The sequence below is a fragment of the Chelon labrosus genome (assembly GCF_963514085.1).
Source record: "Chelon labrosus genome assembly, chromosome: 20".
Lineage (NCBI taxonomy): Eukaryota > Metazoa > Chordata > Actinopteri > Mugiliformes > Mugilidae > Chelon > Chelon labrosus.
Window position 1 is genome coordinate 9878954 of NC_140353.1, and position 26964 is coordinate 9905917.

A 26964-nucleotide genomic window follows, 5' to 3' on the forward strand; every position below is an offset into this window, starting at 1 on the left:
TTCACACTAACATGTTTTATTCAATCTAAAAACATACTTTTTCTTTCATTAAAACATTTCAACTTCTCTTTTCCACCTTTTTTCCCCTCCCATTTCATTTACCATCTGACAACATTCTCTTGACCTTCCAAGACACTTTCCCAAGCCACTACGATTGATTAAATGTTCATTACTGCTCCATTAATGTTTCTAACTAAGCTTCATGTTGGAATGCAACAGACTATGACTACTTCTAAATGTGATGAATGTAAGAGATTAAGTGTGGTTTGATAATAATAAAGACTTTTTAGTCTAAAGGAATGACTCGTTTCATTTACTCTGTGCACAGGACAGCGACTCCACGCTCATAGAAGCTATGGGGATCCTCCTTGGTGGCAATGTCAAAGTCAACGGTGAAGATGAGGTCAGACCTCGTGAAGTTCAGGTACACGGGCAGAGTCACCTGCAGCGAGAAGAAAGACAAAGACGTTTATGACCTCATATTTGTTTTCCCAAATTGCCTTTAAAGCTAAGTATGTATTGTTGCGTCATATGTTCATGTTTTTTTTTTTTTTTTTTATACCAAGTGTCTCTTCTCTGCATTGCTTTGCTTGATCCAGCGAAGCTGAGTGAGAGGCAGCTCAGTGGAGATGGAGGTGGACAGAGAAAGCTTGTTGTTGCCGCAAGTAGCTCCCTGCAGTTTCAGACCTGGAAACAGTAGGGAATATGTTTGGAATAAGAACCGACAACAACATTTTACAAATCTCCACTAAATTATAGAGCATAATTATTTAATTAACATAAGTTCAAGTGTTCATAAAGCTCATTTTCAGCTCGTCATATAAAAAGGTGGCTTGTTACGTAATCTGCACAATGTTTTTTTTTTTCCTTTCCTACAGCAGACGGCGTGTTTTGTCTGACCTTTGATGCCGAAGCTGCAGGCGTCCAGTGCGGCTCCCTGGGCGGTGGTGACATTGACCTCCAGACACAGCTCTTCCAGTGACCAGCTGTTGGCCTGTGCCACATACTGGCGGGTGGCGGTGATGTAAGCCTCTGGCACAAACAGGCTGCCCAGGCACACGTGAATGTTCTGGAGACGGGGAGCGAGAGGAGAGGACACGGAATGCGAAAGAAGAGTAAGATCAGTTTTATCATACTATTTAAAAAGAGTTAGAGCTTGTTTGATTCTGTACACAAACAGTACCTTCAGTTCCTTTGCACCCCCACTGGCAGCTCCCTGGGAGATCTGCTGCAGCTGTTTGATTCGCTCACTGAAGTCTGCCACCCACTGGATGACAGTCATGGAGACTGGGACTGTGTACCGACACCAGCTGCGAGGAAGGATTCCTGAGAAAATAAAGGCAGACACATTTATATACCAAATATATTCATTCCTCCGACTTATCCAAGGTAAATTCATAAAAGTACATTAACAAACCTTTCACAAGGTCACTGATGAGTGTGCGCAGGTAGTTGGTCTGCTTCTTCTTGCCCTCACACACTTGCACCACGTCAGACAGATCCTGACGGACCTCCTGCAGCATCTTGCCGCCCATCTTCACCTCACGCTCAAAGAAGCGGAACAGTGGGTCCTGGTGTTTGTTTGGACAAAGATGCCGTTAAAGGAAATGTAGAAGATGCACAGATGCGCCAACAAACACGTATTAATCTAAACCTGATCTTTAATTTTGTTTTTGAGTTCACCTGGTTACCTCAAATGTCAGGCACAAAAAAATGATCATATCAGTTGTCAGTACAGGAGAAGTCTGCTTGCCATCTGCCTTTCCTTTTTATTCTGCCATTACCTTGATGTTCTCCACCGTGCGTTTGAGTGGATTGACTGTTTGTGGCATGAGCTGCAGCCAGTTGCAGGCCGTGGTGTGGAGGGTCCTCATCCAGGCTGGCTGGGCATCGGATGTGGACGAGGCGCGCTCCTTCTTCTCCGTCTCGTAGGCAAGGTCGTCCTCATCCTCCAACATCTGCATTTTCAGCATCTTACCCATCATGTCAGTGCCTGTGCAGCCCGGCGTAGGGAGCGAGTGAGCGGGGAGGGAGGTGGAAGAGAAGTGGAAGACAAGGCCACGGTGGGAGGTAGGGGGAAGAAGAAATTAATTGTGGAACAAAGAAACAAACAGCTTACCTCAAGGATGTGTTAATAAAGGGTTTGGTTTAAAAAAAATAAAATAAAAGGAGTTGTGCCAGACTAACAAATTAGGACGACACTGGGTAAACACACACAAGGCTTCAGGCAATATTTCCATCACTTTCACATAGCTGCCAAGTGGAAAAATAAACCACTATCTTGACTGACTGGACCTGTAAAGAAAATGAGCACAACTGACGTGGGGGGGCAGGTTTTGAGGTATAAAGTAAGGGGATGAGGTGAGGATAAAGGAAAGGGGGAGTGCAGTGGGTGGACACTTCAGCAGCTGGGACTGCGGGACTTTGGAGCTGTGAAGATCAATTTGACAAAACAGGGAAGGTGGGATGTGAAGGGGTAGCCGAGGGATATGGAAGTGGGTGAGGGTTTTAAAACCTAATCTCAAGGTGGGATGGTATACTCAGCAAAGCGACATGATGGCTGTGAAATACAGCTGCTGGAGGGTGAGGACACGCGCACCCAATCCTTTGGGCAGAGCACCTTTTAAAGTATGATGGTTATGACTGCAGCTAGGCTACAATGTATGGATACAAGGAGAGGCTATTGTACCACAGGAAACGATCTGGTAATGAGGTGAAGAGAACTGACGGGAAGATGAGAGATTATCAGAGGGAACCCCCTTAACATTGCGCGGATACATCCTGTTAAATAGTTATGACACTACAACAGAGAGAGAATTGATTAATACTCTACCCAGTAAACATAAGAAATCAGAATAAAAGAAAAAGAATACAAGAAATGTGGTCCAGTAACTGTAACAGAACAACAAACGGTGAAGACGACTGGCTTCTGCATACCCTGAGTGGTGAGCAAGACCTTCTCTGCATTACTAGGCAACCCGAGCCAGGATGGAGTCTGAGTGTCAGGGAGCATCTCTACCCAGTGCATGAACTCCTCGCGTCTGTAATGCATCAAAAACATTTAACATGATTTCTTTTTTTTAGGTTAAGGACATCACAAAACGTTTAAAACATATTTTACTAAAATCCGACTGACCGAATGCCGTCGGGCATCTTGATGTCCTTGTGTCCGTCCACCTTGAGGGCCAGCTTGAACTCGCTGTCAAAGCTTCCTTTTGTGAAGATGCGGTCCAGGAAGGTGTTGAGCAGCCGCTGGTCAAACTCGTTGTCAATGCGACCACCGTAGATGGACTGGGCCATCAGGGTTTTCAGAGCCGCCCAGGGGATCTTGTCTGGTGCGATGTTCTGACGGCCCTGTGCATGTGTGTTTGCAAGTTTAGTGTCACGAGGTGGGAATATTTTTGTCAAATCTCTAATCACTGAGTAATTCATCTGATGGATTAAGTATTTCTATTGCGACAAATAATGCACATGCCAACATTTTTATTATTTAAAGTTGTGTATAATGTCTGCAAGCATCTCTAACCTTAGCAGTATCATCCAGCCAGGTGTCAACGGTGTCACAAGCAGAGCGAAGGTCAGACTCTCCAAACTCATATTTCTTGGACCAGCCGAGTGGTGCGTAACGCAGACGCTCCTGGATGACAGCATGGAACCAAGCCAGCAGGAAGTAGAGACGTGCACGCTCGTTGGGAGCCTTTAAAAAAACAAAATATACACATTTATATAGCAAAGGTTTTGAAAATGTTTTTCTGTGTATGTTTGTATTGTGTTGGTGAACGCAGCTCAGATCACCTTGCACATGCGAGCCACAGGAATGCTGCTGAAGGTTCTGAGCATGTTGGCCTTGACACCAGGAGGAGGCTCGAACACAAAGATCCGACCAGCACGAAGCAGATTCACTGGCACCTGAAGGAAAACAGTGAAGTGAGTTTTCATCATCCAGATTTTCAGCCGATCAAATCCTTGTGGGTGACGCGGTATACCTTGGGATTGATCTCCATTGTGAGGAAAAGCCTGAAGCTGGCATGAGGCTGCATAGAGTGAAGCTTCTTCTCCAGCTGCATCAGCCAGCCGGGAGCCAGGTGGACGTTCTCCAACATCACCCACCTGCAGGACGGAAAAACAGTCAGGACACCGGTACAACAGAACAGCTGCACACATTTACATTTAACAACACTCACCTGCCAGACTTGACAGCAGTGTTGATGTCTCTGTCAGCCTTATTGAACCCTTCAGCCGAACCTGTGGACAGTGGAAGTATATAAACATTTACAATATCCTCAGTGACCTTTGACTTATTTACTCAAAACAAAAGAAGGATCTAGTTTATGCGTTAAGAACCAAGAGTCATAAGTTTATTCCTTTACCAATAGAGATGGAAGTGATTTGCTTGTTCTCCTCAGCAGCCAGATCTCTAACCAGTCCGCTGGCATCGTAACCAGGTACAGAACACATCAGCACTGGAGTGCTGGGCTTCACCTAAAGACACAAGGAAAGAGAGGTCAGCAAGATATTCAACAACAGAGATAATAGAAAGACAAATGGGGAAAAATACTGAAAAATGTATAATTTACACTACCTCAGTGTCCACGATATTAGCCAGGTCAAGAGGCTGCTCAGTGATGTTCATGAAGGTCTCTCCCAGCACCTTTGAGACGAAGATGTGTGACATGGCCAGCAGGCGGTCGGGACGGAAGGCTTGAATCAGCAGCAGCTGGTGCACTGCCTGGCCGATGGTAGCTGAACAGGACATGGTACAGGTCAGGGGCAGGCCATAACAACCAATGTGTTTACTGTACAAGTTTTGCTTATCCGTACAGTTTGTGTCCAACTCGCAAAATATGAGAAGTTCATATACTCACTAGCCTGCTTCTCCTCTGACCACAGATAAGGAACAGCCAGCTCGGGAGTGTTGCTCTCAATCCACATGAAGAATTGCTGTGGTGACAAAACAAAACAATGAATGATCACTGATTCAGTCAATATGAAGTCTTAACACGTGGAAAGCATCTGTCAGTGCTCACCTCGTCAGCCTCAACTTTTTCCACCAGGTCTTTGAACGCTGGCAGGCGGCTGAGTCGGACCATGGCCTCACTCTGGTCGGAAGTCAGACCCTTGACCTTGGGCAGTGACATGCCTGTCAGGACGATCTCCTTACCACGCAGGAAGTGCTGGAATTCTGCATCGTATGATGGCTCACTGGAGAGATGCACAAGATTTATTTATTATTACTGGCGTTAACCTCAACCTGATTTATACTACTTGTAGTCGGTTATCGTCAGTACTGCCGTCTTACCTGGTCATGCCCTTCAGACTGATCTTAGCCAGCAGCATGGCAAAGGTAATGTGGTCCAGGTGCAGCATACCTCTGGCCACTCTGTTGAACGCCACCTAATTCCACACAAACCAGACATCAGCATGACTGTCTAAAAGAAGACAACAAGCCTTATTTTATTTTAAGTTGTGGTGCAAACCTGGAAGAGGTCCTTGGTGATGACGGCAAGTCTCTGGGAATGATCGCTAATGCTCTTGAGGTTGGCGTTCTCATACAGCACGGTGTGGTACGTGTCCAAGAAGAAGTGGAGAGAGTACTGGTAGAGGAAGTGCATCTGGAAGGTGGTACAAAAACAGCTGGTTTATTAAGTGTTTGCTTAACTTGCATGCACATATTGGACAACCCCCAAAAAACATATAGACAGTATTTATAATTCAGAGTTCTTAGCTGATGAACGTTAAAAGAGGAAAGGTACTAGAGGTGTCCCCGGACCTGGTTGAGAGACTCCATGGTGAAGTAGATGCTGCTGCAGGCGGATGACAGAGACAGGTATTGCTGTGACACCGCCTCCACCTCAGCCATGATGATGTCAGTCTCCTCCACCTTTCTTGTCACCTCAGCTGCCTCCTTCTTCAAGTTCTCCAGTGTGGTGATGATGGTGTCGTCATCAAGGATGCGACCCTTCACTTCATTGAGGGCCTGCAGCAGGGATTTCTCCAGCTGACGAAGACGCAACTGGAACTCACCTGAAAGAGACGAGAGGGGAGTCAACGCCCGGCTTCATCATTTCACAGACCTCTTTCCACAGCCTGTCGTTACATTCGTCACTCACCCTGCAGTTTGAGGAGGTCGGAGCGTTTCTCATCCACATCGGGTCTCTCGGCTTTAAGGACCTCGTTGAGACACTGGCTCTGAAGGCTGCTGCGAGTCACGGTGAAGTTGACGAATGTGACACGAGAACACAAGTCTGGTGGGAACTCGACCTGCATACGCAAGAGACACCATAGCACTCAGATCAAATTATTTGTAGAATCGAGCATGAAGACAAATAAAATAAAAGAGTCTCTTTACCGTTGGGTCTCGAGTGGAGAGGAAGATGACAAATGAAGGTGACAGATCGATGTCCTGGTCTCCAAGAGTGATGAGGACACGTCCTCCGGTCCTGCGGACTTCTCTGTTCAGCACCGGGTTTAAGATGGGGTCGTAGCTTTCTACATCCTTCAAGGCACACAAGAGAAAATAAATGAGAATAAATAAAGTCCTAGATTGGTATTGATTGGATGTTGATCATGTAGCAGGAAAACTGAGATATTTTGGAAGTTTAAAACAGATGCTCTTACCTGGACCAGCAGTGGGTTTCCAAAACGCAAAGCACTCTCCAGGTTCTTCCTGAAGGCGTCGTCCAGGAAGCTGGTCCTGGTGATCTTGCGTTCCTTGTACTCGTTCATTATGAACTCTGTGGCTTGGCCTGATGGATCGATTATGAGCGGGTATCTAAAATGACAAAGACATAGAGCAGGAAGTCAAAACTGGAAAAAAATAAAGTCACCGATATTAAAGTTGGGGTTCCCTGACCAAATAAAGACACTGACCTGTTGAACCGTTTAAGCATGATGGCGTTTTCAGTACAGAGGTCATCAGCTGGGAGAGAGTTGGCCTGCCAGCGGAGTCTTTCATCTGCATTGGACAGGTACTCAGTTCTTGCAATGTCCGTACGGAACTAAGGACAAGAACGAGGTCAGTGGGAGTTAGTACTTATTTAGACATGAAAAGTATACCAAAACATATACGTGGACCCTCACATACCTGAATGTTGGCCTGCTGCAGGTGATGAGACCATGTAGTGAACAAGTTCTGCCTCATCTGCTGTTCAAAGTAGCCGGCGTACGTGATGAATGCCGCAGAGAGCAGACAGTCTCCTGCTATGGTGGACATCTGGTTCTTGAACGTCTCACTTGTCTTCTCCCAGCGTTCCCTTTCAGCCGACAAACTCTTCAGGAGGGCTGTACTACGGTTCACCTAGGAACAGAGAGCAAAATAAATTAGATGAGATAAGAACTGAGGAGGCTGATATTATATGAAGGGGAACCAGACACATGTGTTAACCGGTTACCTTGGCTTCAACTGCAGCCAGATCAGCCTTGATAGCCTGGGCCTCTGAGATGAGGACAGCGTACTCCTCCTTGTAGCGAGCAATGCTAGCCTCCAGGTCTCTGATCATCTGCTCCACCTCTTCTGCCTTTGTCTTGTTGTCCGTGGCATCGTCCTCAAGCTTCTGCAGTTCATTGCGCAGAGGCTCCACACGCTTCAGCATGTCAGCATAATTGAGCTAGAGTGATAGAACATGGTGCACATTAGAAGAGCACTTAATTATCATCTTCATTTCCACATTGTTTAGGCGTCCGTACCTGAGCAATGGCCCATTTCACCATGGGTCCACAGGCCAGAGATGCCCTGTTGACTTGGTCATAGTTGTAGCTTGGGTTGGACATGTAGTTCTTCTTCATCTTCTCACGGATGGAGTCGCTGAATAAAGTAGAAATAATCAAAGAAGTTAGAAAACGGCAGCACTTTATGAAGTGAAATACTGATGATAAATCACACGAAATTAAAAGAAAAAAAAAAAAGGATTTGTGGTATACGGTACAGGATCATTTGTACAAAGGGATACAAGTTCTACAAACAAGGAACGTGGCCATCAGCTCACTCTGTGATTCAAAATCATCTGATTACACTTTGGCACTGAAATCAAATACTAATCACAGGTGCCGGTTGTGCTGATTGAATGACGTCATTTGTGCTTCCACTAGACAAGGACAAAACAGACACTCCTGACACCGGTACCTCATTTCCTCAATGGAAAAGTTGACTATGCTGCTGATGAAATTATCCCTGATAATAACTTGTCTGATTTTTCTCCAGTCATTGGTCTCCTCGCCCAGCAATAGGCAGATAGACTCCAGGGCCAGTTTGACAGCAGCTGGGGGATTGGTCATGGCCCGCACTTCTACTAGGTGCTGCCGCTTAATAGAACTCACCGCTAGTTAAGTAATAGGAAGAATGTGTTTGAAAGAGGGAAGAAGAGCGTTTAGGACAAGGAGTGGAGAGAAATTTGACACAGGTTTAGGGAGGGAAAATGAAAAAGACGGAAGGAAGAGAGAAATAAAGAGAGAAAGAGGGAACTCTTTAGTGCAACAACTGCCAAAAACATCTTTCTTTTATTTCACCTGATCTCGTCAGCAGAGAAGTTAACAATGGTGGGGATGAAGTTCTCCCTCATGATGATGGAACGGATCTGCTTCCAGTCAGTCGTGCTTTCTCCCAGGAGCAAGCAAATGGATTCCAAGGCCAGCTTCACGGCCGCGGGGGGATTGGCCATGGAACGCACCTCCACCAGGTGCTGCTTCTTAATGGACTTAACGGCTATCGACACCAGGTGAACAAGGATGAGGGTTATGACAAGGAAAGGGGCAGCGATGAAGGGAGGATGTGAGCAGACATCAGACTGTTAACTGGAACCCTTTGCTTAACAATCAAAGTGCATAAAAAGCCGCTATGCATATGCTAAAATGTGAAAGGAGTACTGTACCATTCTGAGCCTCAATAACAGCTGGCTCCACCTGGTCCAAGTCCTCTTTGACACTCAGCTGTTTGTCCTTGATCACCTCCTGCTGCTTGTACACAGCTTCCTGGATCTCCTGACTCATCACCTGGAATTAAAGTAGTGACAGTACAGTCTAGTGCACCAGTAAACCCACACGACCCATGTAATGCATGGGTAAAGGGGTCACATCTACAGAAAGTCATTCTTTAATAGTGTTCAGTTCCTTCAGTGTACCTTTTTCTTCTCAGCCTCCTGCTGGTCTTTCACCATCTTCTTCAGCTTGTCGTTGGCAGCGGCGTTCTTTGCCTCCAGCTCCTGGCTCTTGATTCTCAGGTCACGACGAAGTTCCTCCACCTTGATGACAAGGCATTAATACAATCAGGGTTGATAAAGCACAAAGCACTGATGGATTGTGAATATTTCATGTAAAAGTCATTCAATGAATACCAAGCACATTGGACGATTTATAGAAATTAAAGATTACCTGGTCTACAGTCTCCTTGATCTTCCGGAGACCAACGTTGAGGTGCATCTGCTGCTCCTCCAACTCACTACGTTTCTCATTGAACAGGTTGGCATACTGGTTGATGAAGTCGAGATAGTGGCGAGGAGTAATGGCCATGGTGTGACTTCCACGCTTGGCCAGACGGTTGTTAGCCTGAGAGATTTCATAACAAGTATTACTTACGGCAATAAATTAGTGCACATTTAAACCATTTTCCCCCAATTGTGTCATTTCTATTAAAGCACACCATCATACCTGGTGAAGTGTTTGGTGTACAAACACACAGCCATTGACAATCGCCTCGCGGTGAGATGGTGGCTGGGGCAGTTTGTCATAGACGATGGGCATGTAGTCTGGCACCTTGTAGTTGGGCTTCTCCAGATCCATCTTGCTGGTGAACTCCTTACCCACCTGATAAAGGGCCTCTGTGGACCAGTCTCCAAACCAGTTCAACACACACCTGAAAAAGAGGAAAGATTTCAGTAAACACAGAATCCATCTATCGATCACTTCAGCTTCCTGTTCCTCTAATGCAGTTTATTCATTCGTTATGAGACTCTGTACCTGTTGAAGAGGGCAGGAGATGTGGCAGCCCTGTCCTTCAGGCCTTCTGAGGATGGGTTCATGGTGAAAACCACGTGGAGGTTTCTGATAACCTGGCTGGTGAACCACTTGTACAGCTCCTCATGAGTGTCCAGCATCAGCCCCTCTTTCTGGGCTCCCTCTTTACACTGAGTCATCAGGGTGGCATACTCATCTCCCTCAAACAGGCCAGGAACCTAAAAAGCAGGGGAGCATTAGCGAAACAAGAACAGATGCAAAACAACAGGCTACGAGTTAAAAGAATAAAATATAAGTTACCTCTCCGTTGGCCAGCAGTGTGTTCATTCTCTCAAGGAAGCCAGAATCCAGGACATTGGACTCATCCATGATGAAGGCGATCTTCTCGTTCTTGCAACCTGAGCGACGCAGAACTGTACGGAGGTCTTCATCAAAGTCTTCCCCAGTGTATTTCCTGTGCACCTAAATATAACAAGCATACACAAATCAATATACAGACAGGAAAATGTACAAATATGACTCCAAATCATTTAAACATTTACTGTACCAACCTTGATCTGGTAGACACTTAGTCCGTTCATCCAGGCTACGAAGCGAGAGAGAGTCGTCTTTCCTGCTCCACTCACTCCAATTAGCAGGAGATGGCCCTGAGGCTGACGGAAGATTCTGGAAAACAACACAACATAAATATATCAGATATGAAAGAGTCAATGGGGCTGTGATGAAAAGAAAAAGAAAAAGACTCACCGGTCAATTCTGAGGACGTGGTCCAGCACCTCATTAAAGAGCACCAGAGGGACGTCCAGCTCCTCCTCATAGAAGACCTTCAGACGGGCCTTCACATAGTCCCTCAGTTCCTCCTGTTCCACTGGGATGTAATCCTTAAACGACAAAAATGGAACTTAAGCTACTACTGACTTGAATATTACAGAAGCAGATATCAGAGTGAGGTCAACATAGATAGATGCGACGTACCTTAGAGAGCCAGTTGCTGTAGAGGATAGGCCTGTTGAGGGCCTTTTCCTTATCAATGTTGGGGAAGTGTTTGAGAGCCACCATGTCAATGTTTTCATCTGTCCACCTTCTCTCTTCATCACCCACCAGCCTAGAAGCAAATCACACAGTTACTAAATTGAATCACTGTTAAAATGTCACCTCTCGTAATCTATACTGTCTGTGAAAAAGCTCAGACAGAAACTAGAGCCCACCTATCCTGGAAGAGACGGAGAGCCTCATGGGCCCAGATCCGGATGAGCCCCTCCACAGGAAGAGTTTCAAGTGGCCGCAGGGCCTCAAAGATGCCCCTCACCCAGCGGGTCATCTCTCTGGGAGAGTAGATGTAGTGAGGTTGAGTGTCCTGGGTGAAACGCTCCTAGAGTGGAAAACAAATAATTGGATTTAGATGTGCAAGCAAATAAGAAACAATTTTAATGAAAAGAAAGTCCTAAGTAAAAAATACATCTTCAACATCTCACCTGAGACATGGTGTAGAACTCAACCATAGCCGCTGTCAGAGGTTCAGCATAGGTTCGTAGAGATGGGATGAGGCGCAGCATGGCACGGTTGAAGGTTCCATAAATCTGGGTGAGAGAGGCTGGACCTGGATAGTCCACATACACCACGGGAACGTGACGCAGGAACCTAAAGAGAGTGCATCAAAACATGGTCACTACATTTGTTATGTGTTAAATATAAGTTTTGTAACTGCTATGATCAAGTCTGTACCTGTGTGTGAGAGGCTTTCTGCCGGGATCGGTGGGAGGATTACAGGCTCCAACAAACTGGATCCTCTCCAGTTTGACCCAAGTCTGGTCTGAAGTGCGGTAGAAACCTCCATGTTCCACCATCTGCAGAGAGATGAGGGATACCACATTTGATGCCACCATGATGTAAAAATGGTCTTCTTCGTAGAATAGAGGAAGTCGCGATTGTGTTTCTTAACAGTGAATCATACCTGTCTGAGGAAAGAGATGACTCTCTGTGTGCCGTACTTGTCCATGTCCGGCAGATTGATCTCGTCACAGAACAACACCAGCCACTTGCCCAGCTGGACGGGGGCGAGGACCACACCATTAGGAGTACGGCGGTACTCACAGTAGTGGTCAAAGGTCTTCAGGAGCAGTTCTGGGGTGGTGGCACTGGAGAAGTTCAGACCGACAACCTGTTGAAAGTAGAAATTTGACAGTTAAAAGTGTTGACAATAGAGCAACATCCACATTCATTGAGAAGTACATAAAACATCTGAGCTGCTTGGTAAATGCAGGATTTACTCAGTCCAGACTCTCACCTCCATGTCAGGCAAAGCCCTGAGGGCGCTGAACAGGGTCATGGTCTTTCCAGAGCCGGGCGGTCCACACAGCACCAGTGGTTTGTGCTCTGCCAGCCATGTGTAAAGCAAAGCCTCGTGGCGAACAGTGTCCAGGGTAGGAACCACCACATCTGGGGAAGCCACCTTGTGGGTCTCGACTTCAATCTGGGGCACCTTGCCTTGCCAGGACTGCCACTCACCAGAGATACACACCTAAACGAGAATAAAATGATGCAAAGTTGGTTCAGAAAATACAAGACTGGAGTAATTTTGCTTTCCCTTTTTAAATGTAGATAAAGGCAAAACATTAACAAAAGCAAAGGAGGCTGTACCTCATAGTCAATGATGGGGACATTTGGAGCAGAGGGAAGGGGCACGGTGGTGATGCGACGGATGTATTCCCCAAGCTCTGCCCTCATCTTCAACCTTCCATCACCAGAGAAGGACCAGAGCACCGCGTAGATCAAATATTTCTGCAAAGAAATACCATTCATCAGTTTTAAGAAAATACATATGACAATTAACTGACGTAACAACAAACACCGAACATTACCTGCATGTATTTCTCCAGCTGATCAATGGGCATAGGGAAGTCAGGGTGGTTGTTGTTGTACAGAGCCACATTACGGCAAGCCTGGTGCAACATTGAGCACAGTGAACCCAAACAGCGCAGGCGGGTGAAGTCCATGATGTGCTCCATCTTAGAGGCATGCTCCAAGGCCTTGATCACGAGGCCTGTGGAGGTGAAGTACGGCTGCAGGACTGCTGAAGCGTCTCTCTGGATCTAATGTAAACAGCAGAACATCAGTACAGAGGAAATTCCTGACAGATCTGGTGGTGTTTTGTTGCGGATTTTCTGTCCTTTAAGTACCTGCAGCATTGGTGAGGCAGTCTCTTCCTCATCTTCGGTGCCCTTCCTCTTACGCTGAGCTTCATCCTCTCCCTCATCCAAGGGAATGCTGCGAAGGCGAGCCAGGAAGTTGTTGAAGATCATGTCGGTGCTGAGGACATCCTCACTGAACCACACCATACCACAGCGGGACACAGTGGCAAGGGTGGCATACTTCAGGTCCTGTACTTCAAACATCACACGCACCTGGACAGAAAGAGAAAGACCCAGGGTGAATAAAAACATGCTTCCACCAGCTCGGACTGTAGTAAGACTGAAGCCAACAACAGTGTTTGAAATGCCGTGCTCTTACATTTGGTGGCAAGCTGAGACGCTCTCCATTGGGCAGGGTGAGCAGTTTGTTGTCATCCAGGACTGAGTTAAGATTTTCAACCCACTCTGGGTCAACGTCGCCGTCAAAGATGATCCACTGGCGCTTCTGCAGTTCACCTCGAACATTGTCAATGATCCTTAAATTTAAGAAAACAAGGTATTTTAAAAATTGTCCCACCTGTCAAGATGATTTCTTACAATTAATTAGTATTAATAAGCTGTGAACTCACTTCCTGAGGATGTGTGTGAACAAGCCATCTGTCCATTCACGGGTGTTGGGGTCTAGGGTTCCATACAGGTGGTCCTTGCTGATGGCCTTAGGGTCAATGATGTGGGCCACTCCCTCAACACCCTCCAGTCTCTCCAGGGCTTTGAGTAGCACCCTCCATGCCATGGTTTTCCCACTGCCTGATGGTCCCACCATCATCAGACCATGGTTGATCTGAGTGATCTGGTACAGTTGGAGCACCTGGAAAAGGTTGAACGACAAAGTTTATTCAGTATGTGTCCAACTTTAACATGCGTCAGTGTCTTCATAGGCTTCATTGCTTCCATCCACACCAGTATATAAAGACGTGTGCATCTTTGTAACGACTTCATTTAGCTTTGTACCTTCTCCACCCACATGCTGCCCACATCGTCACCGTCTCCGTAGGTGAGGTACATTTCCGTGCAGACCTTCTTCAGCTCCTCCCTCAGAGCAGTCATCTCTCCACGCATGTACTGAACTCCAGGGAAGACGTCTGACAGGAGGCTGAACAGCAGAGGAATGTCCTCCGCCACCAGCTTGGGGACCATGGTCTCGCACACACTCTGGATAAGAATCTAAAGTAAACGGAACACAGACTGAGTGAAACAACCCCACTTTTCTAAAACAAACTTGCAAGAGGTGAAAAAAACTAAATGAATAAAGAAACTTCCAAGTCCAAGTGTCAACAGTTTACACACCTCCTGCTCAGGAAGGTTTTCAGCAATGTCATTTTCATCGACAACCTCTCCACGCTCAAGCTTCTCCCTTTTGATTTTCTGGATGCGCTCACGCTTGACGTTGCCGGCACTGATCAGCACACTCTTGAGCGCTCGGAGACCAAAGTCGTAGTGACTCTGTGATGAAAGCTGCTCATCGCACAGTCTGAAATAAGAAGTATGGGTTTAATTTAGAGGAGAAGAAGTTCTCAACGTAATCTTAACTCGTCTTAGACAATCACGGAACATACTTGAAGAAGGGCACAATCTTCTTGGCGAGGGTCTCAGCTGTTCTGAAACCTTGGGAGTAGAGCATGACCTGCGCGATGAGCTGGCGGTCAGGCTTCGTCATGGCCAAGCTACGGAACAGCTTCTTCAGATTGTCGGGCAAGTTGGAACGACCAGCGTAGCCAGGGTTCATGGTGATGAAGATTGCCATGTCTGGGCTCACCTTCACCTGCTTGTTCAAGAGCTCTGTAGTGACGGGCACACCTGGGAGGATGACAGATGAGAGGTTATTTACAATGCAGTCCATATGTACAACTCAAGAAATGGGGAGAATACAGTGGCATTCTCATTACAGGTAATGCAAGTTCCCACTCATATTATACATACTTCTGTCCCTGTTAGGGTTACTGTGCTCCCTCAAGGCCACCTGGATGTACTGGACTTGCTGGGAGACAGCAGACAGCATTCTCTCTTCCAGACGATTGAACTCGTCAAAGCAGCCCCAGGCTCCTACCTGGCACAGACCCACGAAGATACGACCCATGGCCTAAAAAAAAAAAAAAAGGAGAAAAACATTTAATTAATCTCTATATACGAGTCTTGATTATAAAATAGCTTTAGAGATAAGAACATTTCAGACAGTTTAATTGAACTGACATCAGTTACAGCATTTCAGTAGCGATTCTTCTTGGGGTCCCCAAATGAATACATTTATGTACCTGGAAGTCGAAAGTCTCGTCACAGTTGAAGACCAGGACAAAACGGCCAAGCTGGTGACCAAGGGCTTTCACTGACTCCGTCTTCCCTGTACCAGCAGGACCTAGATGGTGAACAAATTTAGGAGATGAGTGGTTTAATTATTATAGTTTTTGAGAAAATTATAATTAAATAAATAAGAAAAAAAAGGCACATTCTTCATTTCTTTTAAGAAAAAAATACTAAAGTGAACTTTCATACCAAATGGAGATCCTCCAAGGCGAGCCTCCAGAGCCTGGGTCATGGTGAGATAGCATCGGTCTGTTAGAGGGGTCTGGACGAGCTTGTCCTGGACTCCCAAGTACTCAAAGCCGTAGTTGAACTTGGCATTGGCCATCTGAATGGACAGCTGTTGCAGGACATCTGTCTGCTTAGGGTCAAAGTAGAAGCGCATCTGGCTGAGCCACTCGAAGGACTTGGGGTTGTCGATCTTGTTCTTGATCAGAATCCTGGTCACATCACGCTGGTGCACCAACTCGGTGATCTATGAGTGGAGCATTAGAGGTATTACAAACAATTTTCAATGTACTGTATTCTTTTGAAAAGGAGTTAATCAATTCTTTCTTTCTAACCAGGTGCTCCAGTTTTCTCCTCCGGATTGGAGGCTGCTCCATCAGCACGGTGTCAGCCAACACGTTCAGAGTGGCCTCCACGTTTGACAGCACTTCCTGCATGGGTGACATGTCCCCTCCGCCAGAGACGGTGGTCAAGGCACTCTCGATGTTTTCAGACCAGGCAATCTGGGCAGAGAGGACCACTAGCTGGGCCTGTGGAGCAAAAAAAAAAAATAGATGAAAACATTTACACAGCGCCAGATTTCCACATCTGCAACAGTGTTTTATAATTAAATGAATGCAGAATGGATGTTCTCGATCCCAACCTGGTAACGGTCAATCCAGTTGATGTACTGACTGAGGTCAATAGCTGTGCCCGTGTTGAAGGCTGTGACCTCTGTGACGGACTCAGCGAGCAGCTTGGCCAGTGTCACTCTCATCTCCTTCTCCACCAGTGTCAGCCACTCGTTGATCTTCGGGTGCTGTGTGATGGAGACTGGTGTCTTGTAGACAATCTCCTCACCCTCACGTGAGGAGATTCCCAGCACCTCTGTGCTGTCCTCATTAAGCAGGATGCTGGAGACGCCGGCGAACATCTTTTTGAAGTGCTTCTGGAGTTTGGCCACATTCTTGCTGTTGCCAATAATCTCAAGCAGGTCCTCGTCTCCCACAAAGTAGAACCTGTCAACAACAAGTAGGTAATTTAAAAAACAATGTATTACTCAATAAAGAAATGCAAGAATCTGCATGATAATGATGCACATGCCCTCAATCTTGCTTGCATCAACTTTAATACCTGGGGAATGAGGATCTCTCTCTCTCCAGATATTCTCCAAGGGCTTTCTGGATTTTTCCTAGAAGGTCGGCCAGTCGCTCCAGGGACCTCTGCACTCCCTGTATGTTCAGCACATCCATCACTAAAGGAGACTTGGTCACCTTCTTCATCAGTGCCAAGAACTCTGTGCTAATACTGCAATGAAGACAGAGAAACAGATCACAGTTGATTAATATTGTAGTGAATAAGAAGTAAACATTAAGTCAAAACTTGAAATTAGTTTTCTTTCTTTAAATTGCTGACACAATGAGGTCTCAATTTATAAAATAACAGTCCATCACGTACCTCTGGAATCTCTGGGTTTCTACAGGCAGCAGGTGTTTGATGTCGGCACTGCCTGTGAAGATGCCCTCCAGATAAACCCAGCGACGCTGGACGTCAATCCAGACGTCAAACAGAGCCATAATACGATTCAGCTTGTCTTCCCAACTCAGGGCATCTTCCTCAAACACCTAGGAGGGAAAGAAGAAAAATGTGATGTTAATCCAGTTGTTAAAAAAAATAAAAAAATATATATATATATATATATATATATAAAAAAATAAATCTTAATGTCCATCTGGGTAACAAGCCCGTTTACCTTGTAGTAAGGAGACAACTTCATGGCAGACACGCTGTTAATGTGTTCTTTGACCTTGTTGAAGAGGTCATCCCAGCCTCTGATCAGACGACACTTGTTCTGGTAGTTCACCAGGTCGAGCTCATAAGAGTTCCACACTTCACGAATCTGAAAACCAGAAAACCATCCAATTATTATTGAGAGCGGTTGATAATTATTTTGACTGAAAGCTGTGTATTTACAAATGGAAACTGCCCCCCTCCCCACTTACCTGTTTAAGGAACTCCTCCAAAGCCATCTCACCCTGGGCTACCAGGAGAACATCCTTCACCACCATCTCATTCTTCTGCAGATCCACATCCCAGATCTGTCCAAGAGTCAGTTCAGACAGGACCCAGTTCACATGCAACCTCTTCATCAGCTGTTTCCAGTGGCGGTCCTTCAGAGCTTCCGATTTAAGCTCAATCACCAACATGTTAACCTAGAAAAAAAAAAAAGATACAGGCAGATCATTTAAAATGCAATTTATTTTTCTTGTGAGACAAACCTTGTTCTTAGTGGAGAAAACTAGTTTCCTGACCTTTAAATATCCTTTAAGCATCCTCTGAACATACTCGTAAGAGGCATATTGTCTCAGTCTTGCTTGGAAGTTCTTCAGCTGGTTCAGAAGACCATCCAGAGTCTGACGAAGCTGCACACAAAATACAAACATAGTTACAGGTTATGCTGAATCTCATGCGTAAGGGACGGGACAAGAGAATGGGGATCCAAAAGATTACTATGCTCTTGTTACCTTGCGAGGCTGTACAGAAACCCATGGCTGCTCTTTCATTTGGTCGATCTGCTCCCAGACCTTTGACAGCTCAGACCACACCTCTTTCAGGTCATGCAGCTCCTCCAATGCCACCTACAAGAACGGAGTCACACAAATGAATCACAAGGAAAGCATCTTTTCAAATAATCAATATGTTGGTTTGTAAATATGTGCAGTAGGCACAGATCGGTGATGTAACTCGCACATAAAAGGCTACAGAGTAATCATACTTCAAACCAGTGTCCAACCAATCCTTATAAAACATTTATGTAAGTGTGTGCAGGCCTTACCTGCACCCTCTCTTCACTGCCACTGAGCAAACCAGTATCAGTGAGCTCCAGGGCCTCTTTGGCACGGGCACACTTCTCCCTTTCAACCTTCAGACGGCCAAAGTTGCCTTCGTAGATGGCAAGAGACTGCAGAGCCTCCTCTGGACGCAGATTGCCCTAATGGAAAAGATTAACAGTTAGATGCTAAAATAAACAAATCCAGAATTTGTTTTTTAGAACAAGCCACATTATCTGACTTCTAGGTGTAATTAAAATTCAATGACAGAACTTAGTTTCTTACAGCAACTGGTTTGGTCTTCTCCCAGTCAGTGAGCAAGTCAGTGGTGCGGTTTTCCACGGCTTTGTCCTCCTGGACAATCTTCATCTGCAGATTGGCAACTTGCTGCTGGATAGCAGTGTCCTTGCGTTTCATTATGTCACTGAACGCACCCCATTCACCTTCAATGTTGTCGATGTAGAGCCAGGAAGGAGGGAACTGGAATCTTTGCTTCTCCAGCAAACGCTGTCCGTTACGGAACATCTACAAGTAAAAATTATGGAGAATCAGATTAGTGCTTATTTTTTTTAATAACAGTAATACAAAAATGAAGGAGAGAATACTAAACGTTTTAAGTACTTACGTCCACATTTTTCTCAAACTGTTTGATTTTGCGTTTCAGGGTCTGGACGTATGTTATGAAGTTGACCGCATCTGAGGTGCTAGCCGTGTCCACAGAGTGTTGTTCCAGATCTTGGCGAGACTGGTGAGGAACAAGAAGTGTTAGAAAACTATTTGGAAGAATCATTGTTTTTTTTCAGTGTCTATCAAATAACAGGCTCCGCGTATTATCCATTACCTTGGAGATCTGGGCATGGAAGTCCTGCATGTTCTGACCAAGCATCTGTCCAAACTTGCTGAGGACTTCTTTGTGCCAGGAGTCATACTTCAAGTTCACCTTAGACTGGACCTGTTGTCAGGGACCAATACAAACATTTAATTCAAAGTCCAAAGAAAAACTAAAAGGTTTTTGTGGAGTGCAGAAGATCATTATACAGCTTTCAAAAATAAATAAATAAACAAACTGGCACAAATAAGGAGGATCACATTTCCTGTTATTCTTAGAATAATGGTAAAAACATGACAGTATAAGACTTTAGCTGTGAATTTCTTACAGGACTGGATTATGTAACTACCTTGCCGTAGTCGATAACCACAGGCCCAAACTCTTTACGAGTCTCAGCATTGTCAAAGGTTCCTCGTGCTTTGCGGATCTGGACCAGCAGGGCCTGCCACTTGGTGAGATCTTCACCGAGACGGTTGTAGATGTTTTCAGCTTGCATGTCCCACAGGCACTGATATTGCAGCCACACCTGGACAGGGGGCAAGATAGAGACAGTCAATAATTAAATATGATATAATTGGATAAAAGCTGAATTAATAAAGAAAGGAGCTCAAAAACAGGATAACATTTAATGTTAAAACCAGGAGGCTCTTACCTTAACATACTGCTCCACCTCATTGACGATGTCTTCCACTGCATTGTAGGCCTCCTCTAAACCTGCAGGCCCATCTGGCATCCTGGTCAGGGCATTACGGTAGAACTTCTCCTCCTCTGAAAGCTCATAGTGGACACCCACCTAATGAGGAATAACAGACAGGATCAGGAAAATAGCAAAAAATACAAGCGCAATAGGTCACAATATCCAAACACAACTGTCTTAAGATCCCCCACCTGGTATCTCTGGCTCTGGATCCTTGGCAGAGAAAGGATGATCATCTTCCAAGAAAACATTTCCTGATAGAGCTTGTAGCGACAGTCTTCAATTGGTGGGTTCAAGTAGATCACCTGGTTGGTGATTCTCAGCTCATGGACAACATTCTAGGAATAAAAAAACGAACAGTCAGGTCTGTACAGATATCCAAGGCTTTACAAGTAATGTTCACCAAGGCAGTGTCACTACTCAGCTTGGTTACCTTGATCTTGGGCTCTCCTCCAGGTTTGTGGCTGACTTGTGGAGCCTCTGTGTCCATGTCCACATCAGCTTTGTCTTCGAACTGGCCACGGAGTACCTGGGTCCAGGCCTTAAGACCAGCCTGAAGACGCACTCCCAGGATACGCTCAATCTAAGGAAATAACATTAGTTAGTATCAACAATTTTATTAGCAAACAAATAAGTCACCTATAGACTGAAATATTCAGAAACAGTCAGTGTTTTTATGTTGGCTTACAACTGTGACAGAACAACACATATTGGTATTAATTTGTAGTGCTAACCTCGATGTCAAGCTTGTTGACCCAGATGGGCAAATTGGAATAAGAATGGAGATTGAGGTCATCCACCGCTTTCTGGACTCGATTGAGGATGTCAGAGAAGGTCTTGTTGTCGAACATGCATGTCTCCAGAGAGCGAACCTCCAGATCAATTTTCTCCTCAATCAGTAAGAGGTCATCCACCTACATGGCAGAAAAAAATACATTTGTCATTCAAATACAAAATGACCGTTTGGAGTCAATATTCATGCAGGATGTTGGTATCTACTGAATAGTGAGAGCTCCTCACCTTCTCCTGGAAGTTGAAGACCGTCTCTGCCAGCCTCTGAACATATGGATCCAGCTTGTAGGACTCCCATACCAGAGTGATGCCCTCAGTGATGAGAGCCTGGACCTCTTTTTTGAGCCCAGCCACCAGCAGAGAGATCGAGGACCTCTCCTCCACTTTCTCGCAAGTGCGCTCGTAGGTGCGCACGCTCTCGATCAGAGAGATGGCAAAGGGGTACAGCTGATTAGCTTGGTGGGCTTTGTTGACGATGGCCAAAGGAACACGGAAGCTCAGCCACTTGAGGTTGCGGACCTCTTTGGACAAGGTGATGATCTCTGGCAGGAAGTTGACTTTAAGCTTGAGCATGTTCCCTGATTTTGCACGGGCGCGAGTACTCTCAATGGTGAAGATCCGGCCAGACACACCAAGGTTACGCTGCTGCACCTGATTCACAAATTAAAGGGATGAAATATGAATTTACAAATGAAAGGCAATGTATCAGCAGCAGAATGAAGACCATGATTTAAATGTTTGAGGAAATTTTGAATAAATATAACACTGCTCCATACCTTGCGAGCCCAGTCATCAAATATCTCTTGAGTATTGAGTTTAGCCCTGAAGCTGTCTCCATCCTGCTTCAGCTTCAGCCCCTCCACATGGTTCTCCCAGCCTTTTCCCAGAACATCCTCCACCCTCTTCATATATGCTGTCAGCTGACGGTCGATCTGCTTGGCCCAGATGATGGAGCCAGACACAGGTGGCAAGTCTCGGACATGGCTCATCTTACAGGCCTGGCTCTGAGGATACTGCACTTTGAATTTGTCATGCAGTGACTCGATGTCATCTTTCACACGCTGGATGAGCTGTGTCTGGTACTCTCGGATGGCACCGCGGATGTGGGGGCGCACAAACAGGGCATTGAAGCGGGAGAAGATGCGGAACATCTCGTTGGCGTTCTTGGCGGTTCCCAGCTGATCACGCAGACGGGCAGTGATACGGGTCTCCACGCGGTCGATGCGTTCGTCATAGCGCTTCATGGCGGCTTCCCAGGCCTCCACGCCTTCCTTAGACACATCCAAGCCATCGACCTCTTTGACATTCTCATATGCCAGGTTGACCTCCTCGATAGCGTTGGCATCAGCAGCATCCAACAGAACTCCAGCTACCTTCATGTCTTGAGGCTCAACTGTCTCCCCTGGGGCGTGCTGTGGCACTGCAGATATCTGAAAACACAAAGTAATTTCACAATTAATTGGTGATAAAAATGAATTAATAAAAAATCCTAATTTAAAGTATACTTAAATGATGAAGCAAAATTCAAATGTGGCCACTGCACTTGCTGAAGGTACCATACCTGAGGCCTTAGCACACGGACGATGACAGCCCTCAGCTGCTCGTGCTGCCTTCTGAAGCGCCTCATGTGGTCCAGTCGGGACTGAAGCTTCCTGTGGGCAGGGCTCAGACGCCACACCATCTTCAGGTTTTCCTCTCTCTTCCTCTTCACAATGTCCCTCAGAAGCACCTGCAATTTCTCATACTCATCCTCCCAGGTCTGGAACACCTCAAAGCAAGCCACCATCACCTGCACGGAGGAGTTACATGGACATTTAGAAAAACATATTCTCAGTGTCTAGTGTAAGCGAGCACATCAGAGAAAAGGTTTGAACTAATGGGGAAGGCACACAACCAAACAAACCTTTTCAAATTCCTCATAGGCAACATGCATGAGTTTCCTGGTGCCCAACACCTTGAGGAGCTGGGAGCTCAAGTCCCTGGAGATGGCCTCCACCAAACGCAGAGCTCTCTGGATGGGATATTTGGTGTTCCTGATTTTTTTGAGGTGAGTGAATATAGCCATCAGGGCTTGACGGATCTTATCGAGCTCCAATGCAGAAAGCAGGTCATTGAGGGGGAAGTCCTTCATCAGAGGATTGTAGTCATTGACGGTTTCCAGTGCCTGTTTCAGACCTGCAAGTAGTATTAATAAATAATTATATAATTACTACTAGGGGACAAAACGGTGCAGAGGAGCATTAGGCCCATTAAATATAGTATAATTCACTTACCGGTGTCTGTGTCAAAACTGACAGTAGCATGGAAACGTTTGCCATGTTTCAGGATGTCCAGTGTGAGCAGAACCTCAGGGCTTTCTCTCTTCTCCTGGATCCTGTTCAGAGCTCTCTCCAGATTCAGCCAGAAGCTGATCTCCTGCAAGGCTGTGCCCGAAGCTGGGTCACGATCAAGCTTTGTCACCTGCACAGAGAATAAAGCCAGAGATATTTTGTCATGTATTATATCACTGCCCACGACACTGTTTTGTTTAAACTCGACACCAACACCCTAAGGGAATGCCTCGTACCTTTTGGATCTCCCTGATCCAGCGGTTAACTCCTGATTGCAGCTGGTTAAGGAAGGTTGGGTCTTCCACTTTGTCGCCAAAGTCAGTGACCTTGGGCTTCTCCCCGCGCTCATAGCACTGCTTGGCGATGTTTGTGATGATTGGGTGGATGAGCAGGCTGATCTCAGGAATCTCAATGTTCTGCTGCAGGTGGAGAAGGCCCATCTCCAGCTCAGCGATCTTTTTCTCAACAGAGGGAGCCATCTTATCCCCATCTCTACAGAGTTATGACAAGAAAAGTTCAGGACTCATTGTATTTGATAAAAAGGTCTTAAAAACTAATCAGAAATATAAAAGACATTACCTGTCCGCCTTGCCAGACTCACGGATGTAGGACTTGAAGAAAGGAGCGACGGCATTGCTGATGAAGGAGTGAAGCGTCTCGTACGGGGAATCCTCACTCAAAGTCAGCACTCGAACTTGGGTTGATATGGGCTTGTCTGCATCAATGACACCTGTCCTCTTGATCAAAGCCAAGCTGCCGGGGAGAAAAATGGTGAATACGTTCATGTTTACAACTAACAGAGGAATGCAGTTCACACGAAGAATGCAAAAGACATTTTTCAGTATCTCTCACAGCATTACAGACCACCACATTAGATGAAACATATACCTGTTGGACTTGATCCCATAGTGTATGTCAATGCTGACATTGTAAGTGATGCATTCCTTCTCCTCCTCTCCTTCATCGCCAACATCCTCTGTGTGAAGAACAAATAAAATCTGTTAAGAGTCCAGACCAGACCAGTAACATTACTAACATATCTATGCATCCAGCATCTGCAAAACTGAGAAACACTTTACGTAGCATAAGGCTGACTATGTGCTTGCTTTTTAATTATTGTTCATGCTATTTTGCATCTAGTGATGAGGAATTAGAAAAAGTATTTATTTAGATACTAGAGCTTTATTTAGATACTAAGATATGGGTTTAATTGTGTGTAGAGGATGTGGGTGCAATCTTGGAGTTTCCCAGTCCCCACCCAATTTTACAAGCGAGGTTATGGCTTGTAGGAAAGAGAGAGCCGTCTGCAGACACTGCGCTCTGCTCTGCAGTGTCAGTATTCTTGGTGCAAAACCACGAATAGGCTGCGGAAGTGACTCTCCGGCTGGGAATCCAAAACCTGCACAGGCTCAGACTGAGCGGCTGGTCATGTGCAGTATCTGAGGATCAAGATTCAGCACTGTTATAAAATAAAAACAGGCAAGCGGCAGCTGAGGCTGAGGATGAATTCGCCTGTAGGAAACCGAACACAATGTGTTCACTGACAGAAGCTGGCTCACATGATAAAACCCCAAGAAACTGCGCACAATATGACTTGCAGAAATGACAGAGGAGTCTTTCTCTTTGAGTTTCTATTATCAGTGGTCTGTTGTCGATTTCCAGCACCGTTGTAAACTACTACCATGTTAAATAAATAACTGAATTAACTTTATTTAAACACAGAGTTAAGGGCAACCTTAAATTACGAGAGATTAACCCAACATTTTGCATAAACTGCGGCCACTATCACGCCTCAAAATGTAAACTTGCCTCCAGGGGAGTGTATTGTGTTGTGACCTCTTTTCCTTTCTCCTCCACACCCAATATGGCGCAGTTGCTTTACAATATAACGAGTGCAAGTTTGGTTAATAGTTAATTGGCGAGCAGTTAAATTAGCCAAGATTTGGGTTTACAGGCGCGTACCTGTTGGTGCATTTAAAAGCGAGTTAGCGGAGACGTTGCGTCAAATTTTAAACAGCAAGTGTCCTAAAGATATCTGCTACGCACTCGTCTCTAAATGTACCTTTGAGGGCACTTCTCTCGACAAGGATGGTGTGAAGTTGAGGATCAGCCAAGAATTTCTTCATCTGTTCCACGGCGCTCTTCTCTTCCAGGGCGGTTTCCAGTGAGGCCGGGGCCTCGCCGCCATCTTCCAAGAGGAGAGGTACCAGCTTCCGAATGTGCTTCTGCAGCACAGAGGTGTCGGCGACCGTCTGGACGGCCGACACCTCCATGGTGCCGGAGTTTTCCTCCGTCCCCCCGCCGTCGGACATTCTTCGAAGCGGTCAGCGGCGACCGGTAACGGTAACGGTGCGAGAGCGAACAAAGAAACAAAGCTGACGTGATGTAGCCGAGTGCAGCGTCCACTGAGAGCTCAGAGGTTGACTGCGGCTGTCAAAACGCCGCAACCGTGACAATTTATTTCCGCAAAGGATTGTGGTACTTGTCGTTCAATGAATGAGCATTCTACTGGCCCCTGTCGTCGTCGAAGACTAAAATACCCACAATGCAGTTGAAAGAATCTGTTTTTTTCTCTCTTTTTGTAACAATGAATGACCGATAGGGGGCGAAAGGGAGTAGCCTCCAATGATGCAGCAATAACTTGTCACAAATCTGTTAAATTCAAACTGATACAGCTTTTATTATTCTTTAATAAATGTAATTATAATATGATATTGAGAAAATAGAATATACATTGGCTAATCATAACCTATGCCACAGTTTGACTGAAATTAAAATGAGAAGTGAACTTTTGCCGACTCATTGTATCAAGAATTAGGCCTAAAGAGGTGCGAACATTTACTATGCATCTTATAAATTATGTTTATTCAAAAGCAAAATTAAATTTTGTTAGTATATTACACATTTTTATTAAGACGTAGACATATCAAAGAAAAAGGTCACACACTCTAATATTTCGTTGGATCACCTTTAGCTTTGATTAGCATCCTCTGCGTCATTGTTTCGATAAGCTTCTGCAATGTCACAAGATTTCTTTCCATCCACTGTTGCATTCATTTTTCACCAAGATGATGGGAGAGTCTGACCATTGCGCAAAGCCTTCTCCAGCACATCCCAAAGATTCTCAATGGGGTTAAGGTCTGGACTCTGTGGTGGACAATCCATGTGTGAAAATTATGTCTCATGCTCCCTGAACCACTCTGAGCCCGGTGAATCCTGGCATTGTCATCTTGGAATATGCTCGTGCCATCAGGGAAGGGAAAAAAATCCATTGATGGAATAACCTGGTCATACAGTATATTCAGGTAGTCAGCTGACCTCATTCTTTGGGCACATAATGTTGCTGAACCTAGACCTGAGCAACTGCAGCAACCCCAGATCATAGCACTGCCAATCACAGGCTTGTACAGTAGGCACTAGGCCTTCCAGTTTTTAATAATAACCCAATTTCAGTAGTTTCTGCACTCTCCTTAGATGTTTCCTCTTCTTGATGCATGCCAATGATTTGACCCTTCTCAAACAGACTAACATCTTTCCCACGACCACAGGATGTGTCTTTCGACATGGTTTATTTAAGAAATGAGGATCTACTCATTGCATCAGTTGGGGTTAGATAACTTGTTGCCACCTGAAAGATAATCGCCCATGCAGTAATTATCCAATAGGAGGCTTGTACATATTTGCTTAGTTAAATCCAGGCAGGCCAGGCAGTGTATTACAGAGTGAATACCAGGAATTTATGTCAGGTCTTAACAGCACTTCAAACTGAGACTGTTGGAAATTACAGCATGGAGTTTTTGAACATGTAGACATCCTGATAAGACAAGGACTAGTGTGAGAC

The 26964-nt window shown here is 45.5% G+C and overlaps 1 protein-coding gene across 1 annotated transcript; it reads right to left on the reverse strand.

The window, feature by feature from the left end:
• On the reverse strand, positions 1-25524 carry dync1h1 (dynein, cytoplasmic 1, heavy chain 1). Its single transcript, XM_084569364.1, has 78 exons — positions 25186-25524; positions 24012-24099; positions 23703-23876; positions 23360-23615; positions 23067-23253; positions 22697-22968; positions 22355-22582; positions 21570-22223; positions 21022-21444; positions 20736-20915; positions 20435-20584; positions 20193-20339; positions 19957-20097; positions 19654-19830; positions 19317-19427; positions 19101-19220; positions 18761-19000; positions 18481-18636; positions 18170-18283; positions 17957-18067; positions 17648-17857; positions 17398-17544; positions 17103-17269; positions 16779-16952; positions 16309-16663; positions 16001-16195; positions 15630-15912; positions 15392-15492; positions 15060-15219; positions 14696-14936; positions 14427-14610; positions 14091-14303; positions 13709-13947; positions 13459-13615; positions 13128-13352; positions 12810-13040; positions 12589-12729; positions 12236-12469; positions 11903-12109; positions 11674-11795; positions 11424-11589; positions 11157-11320; positions 10924-11053; positions 10696-10829; positions 10500-10614; positions 10249-10410; positions 9952-10166; positions 9643-9847; positions 9367-9540; positions 9117-9236; positions 8868-8988; positions 8506-8701; positions 7687-7804; positions 7392-7607; positions 7085-7297; positions 6871-6998; positions 6619-6772; positions 6350-6496; positions 6111-6261; positions 5771-6024; positions 5478-5612; positions 5300-5394; positions 5028-5202; positions 4866-4941; positions 4583-4743; positions 4371-4482; positions 4185-4245; positions 3987-4110; positions 3796-3909; positions 3527-3697; positions 3137-3354; positions 2938-3041; positions 1785-1993; positions 1418-1571; positions 1184-1326; positions 901-1069; positions 563-687; positions 1-442 (listed from the first exon to the last, which is right to left on the reverse strand). Exons 1-78 carry the CDS (start codon positions 25433-25435, stop codon positions 314-316), a joined length of 13923 nt encoding a protein of 4640 aa, XP_084425490.1. The 5' UTR covers positions 25436-25524; the 3' UTR covers positions 1-313.
• Positions 25525-26964: the final 1440 nt, after the last annotated feature.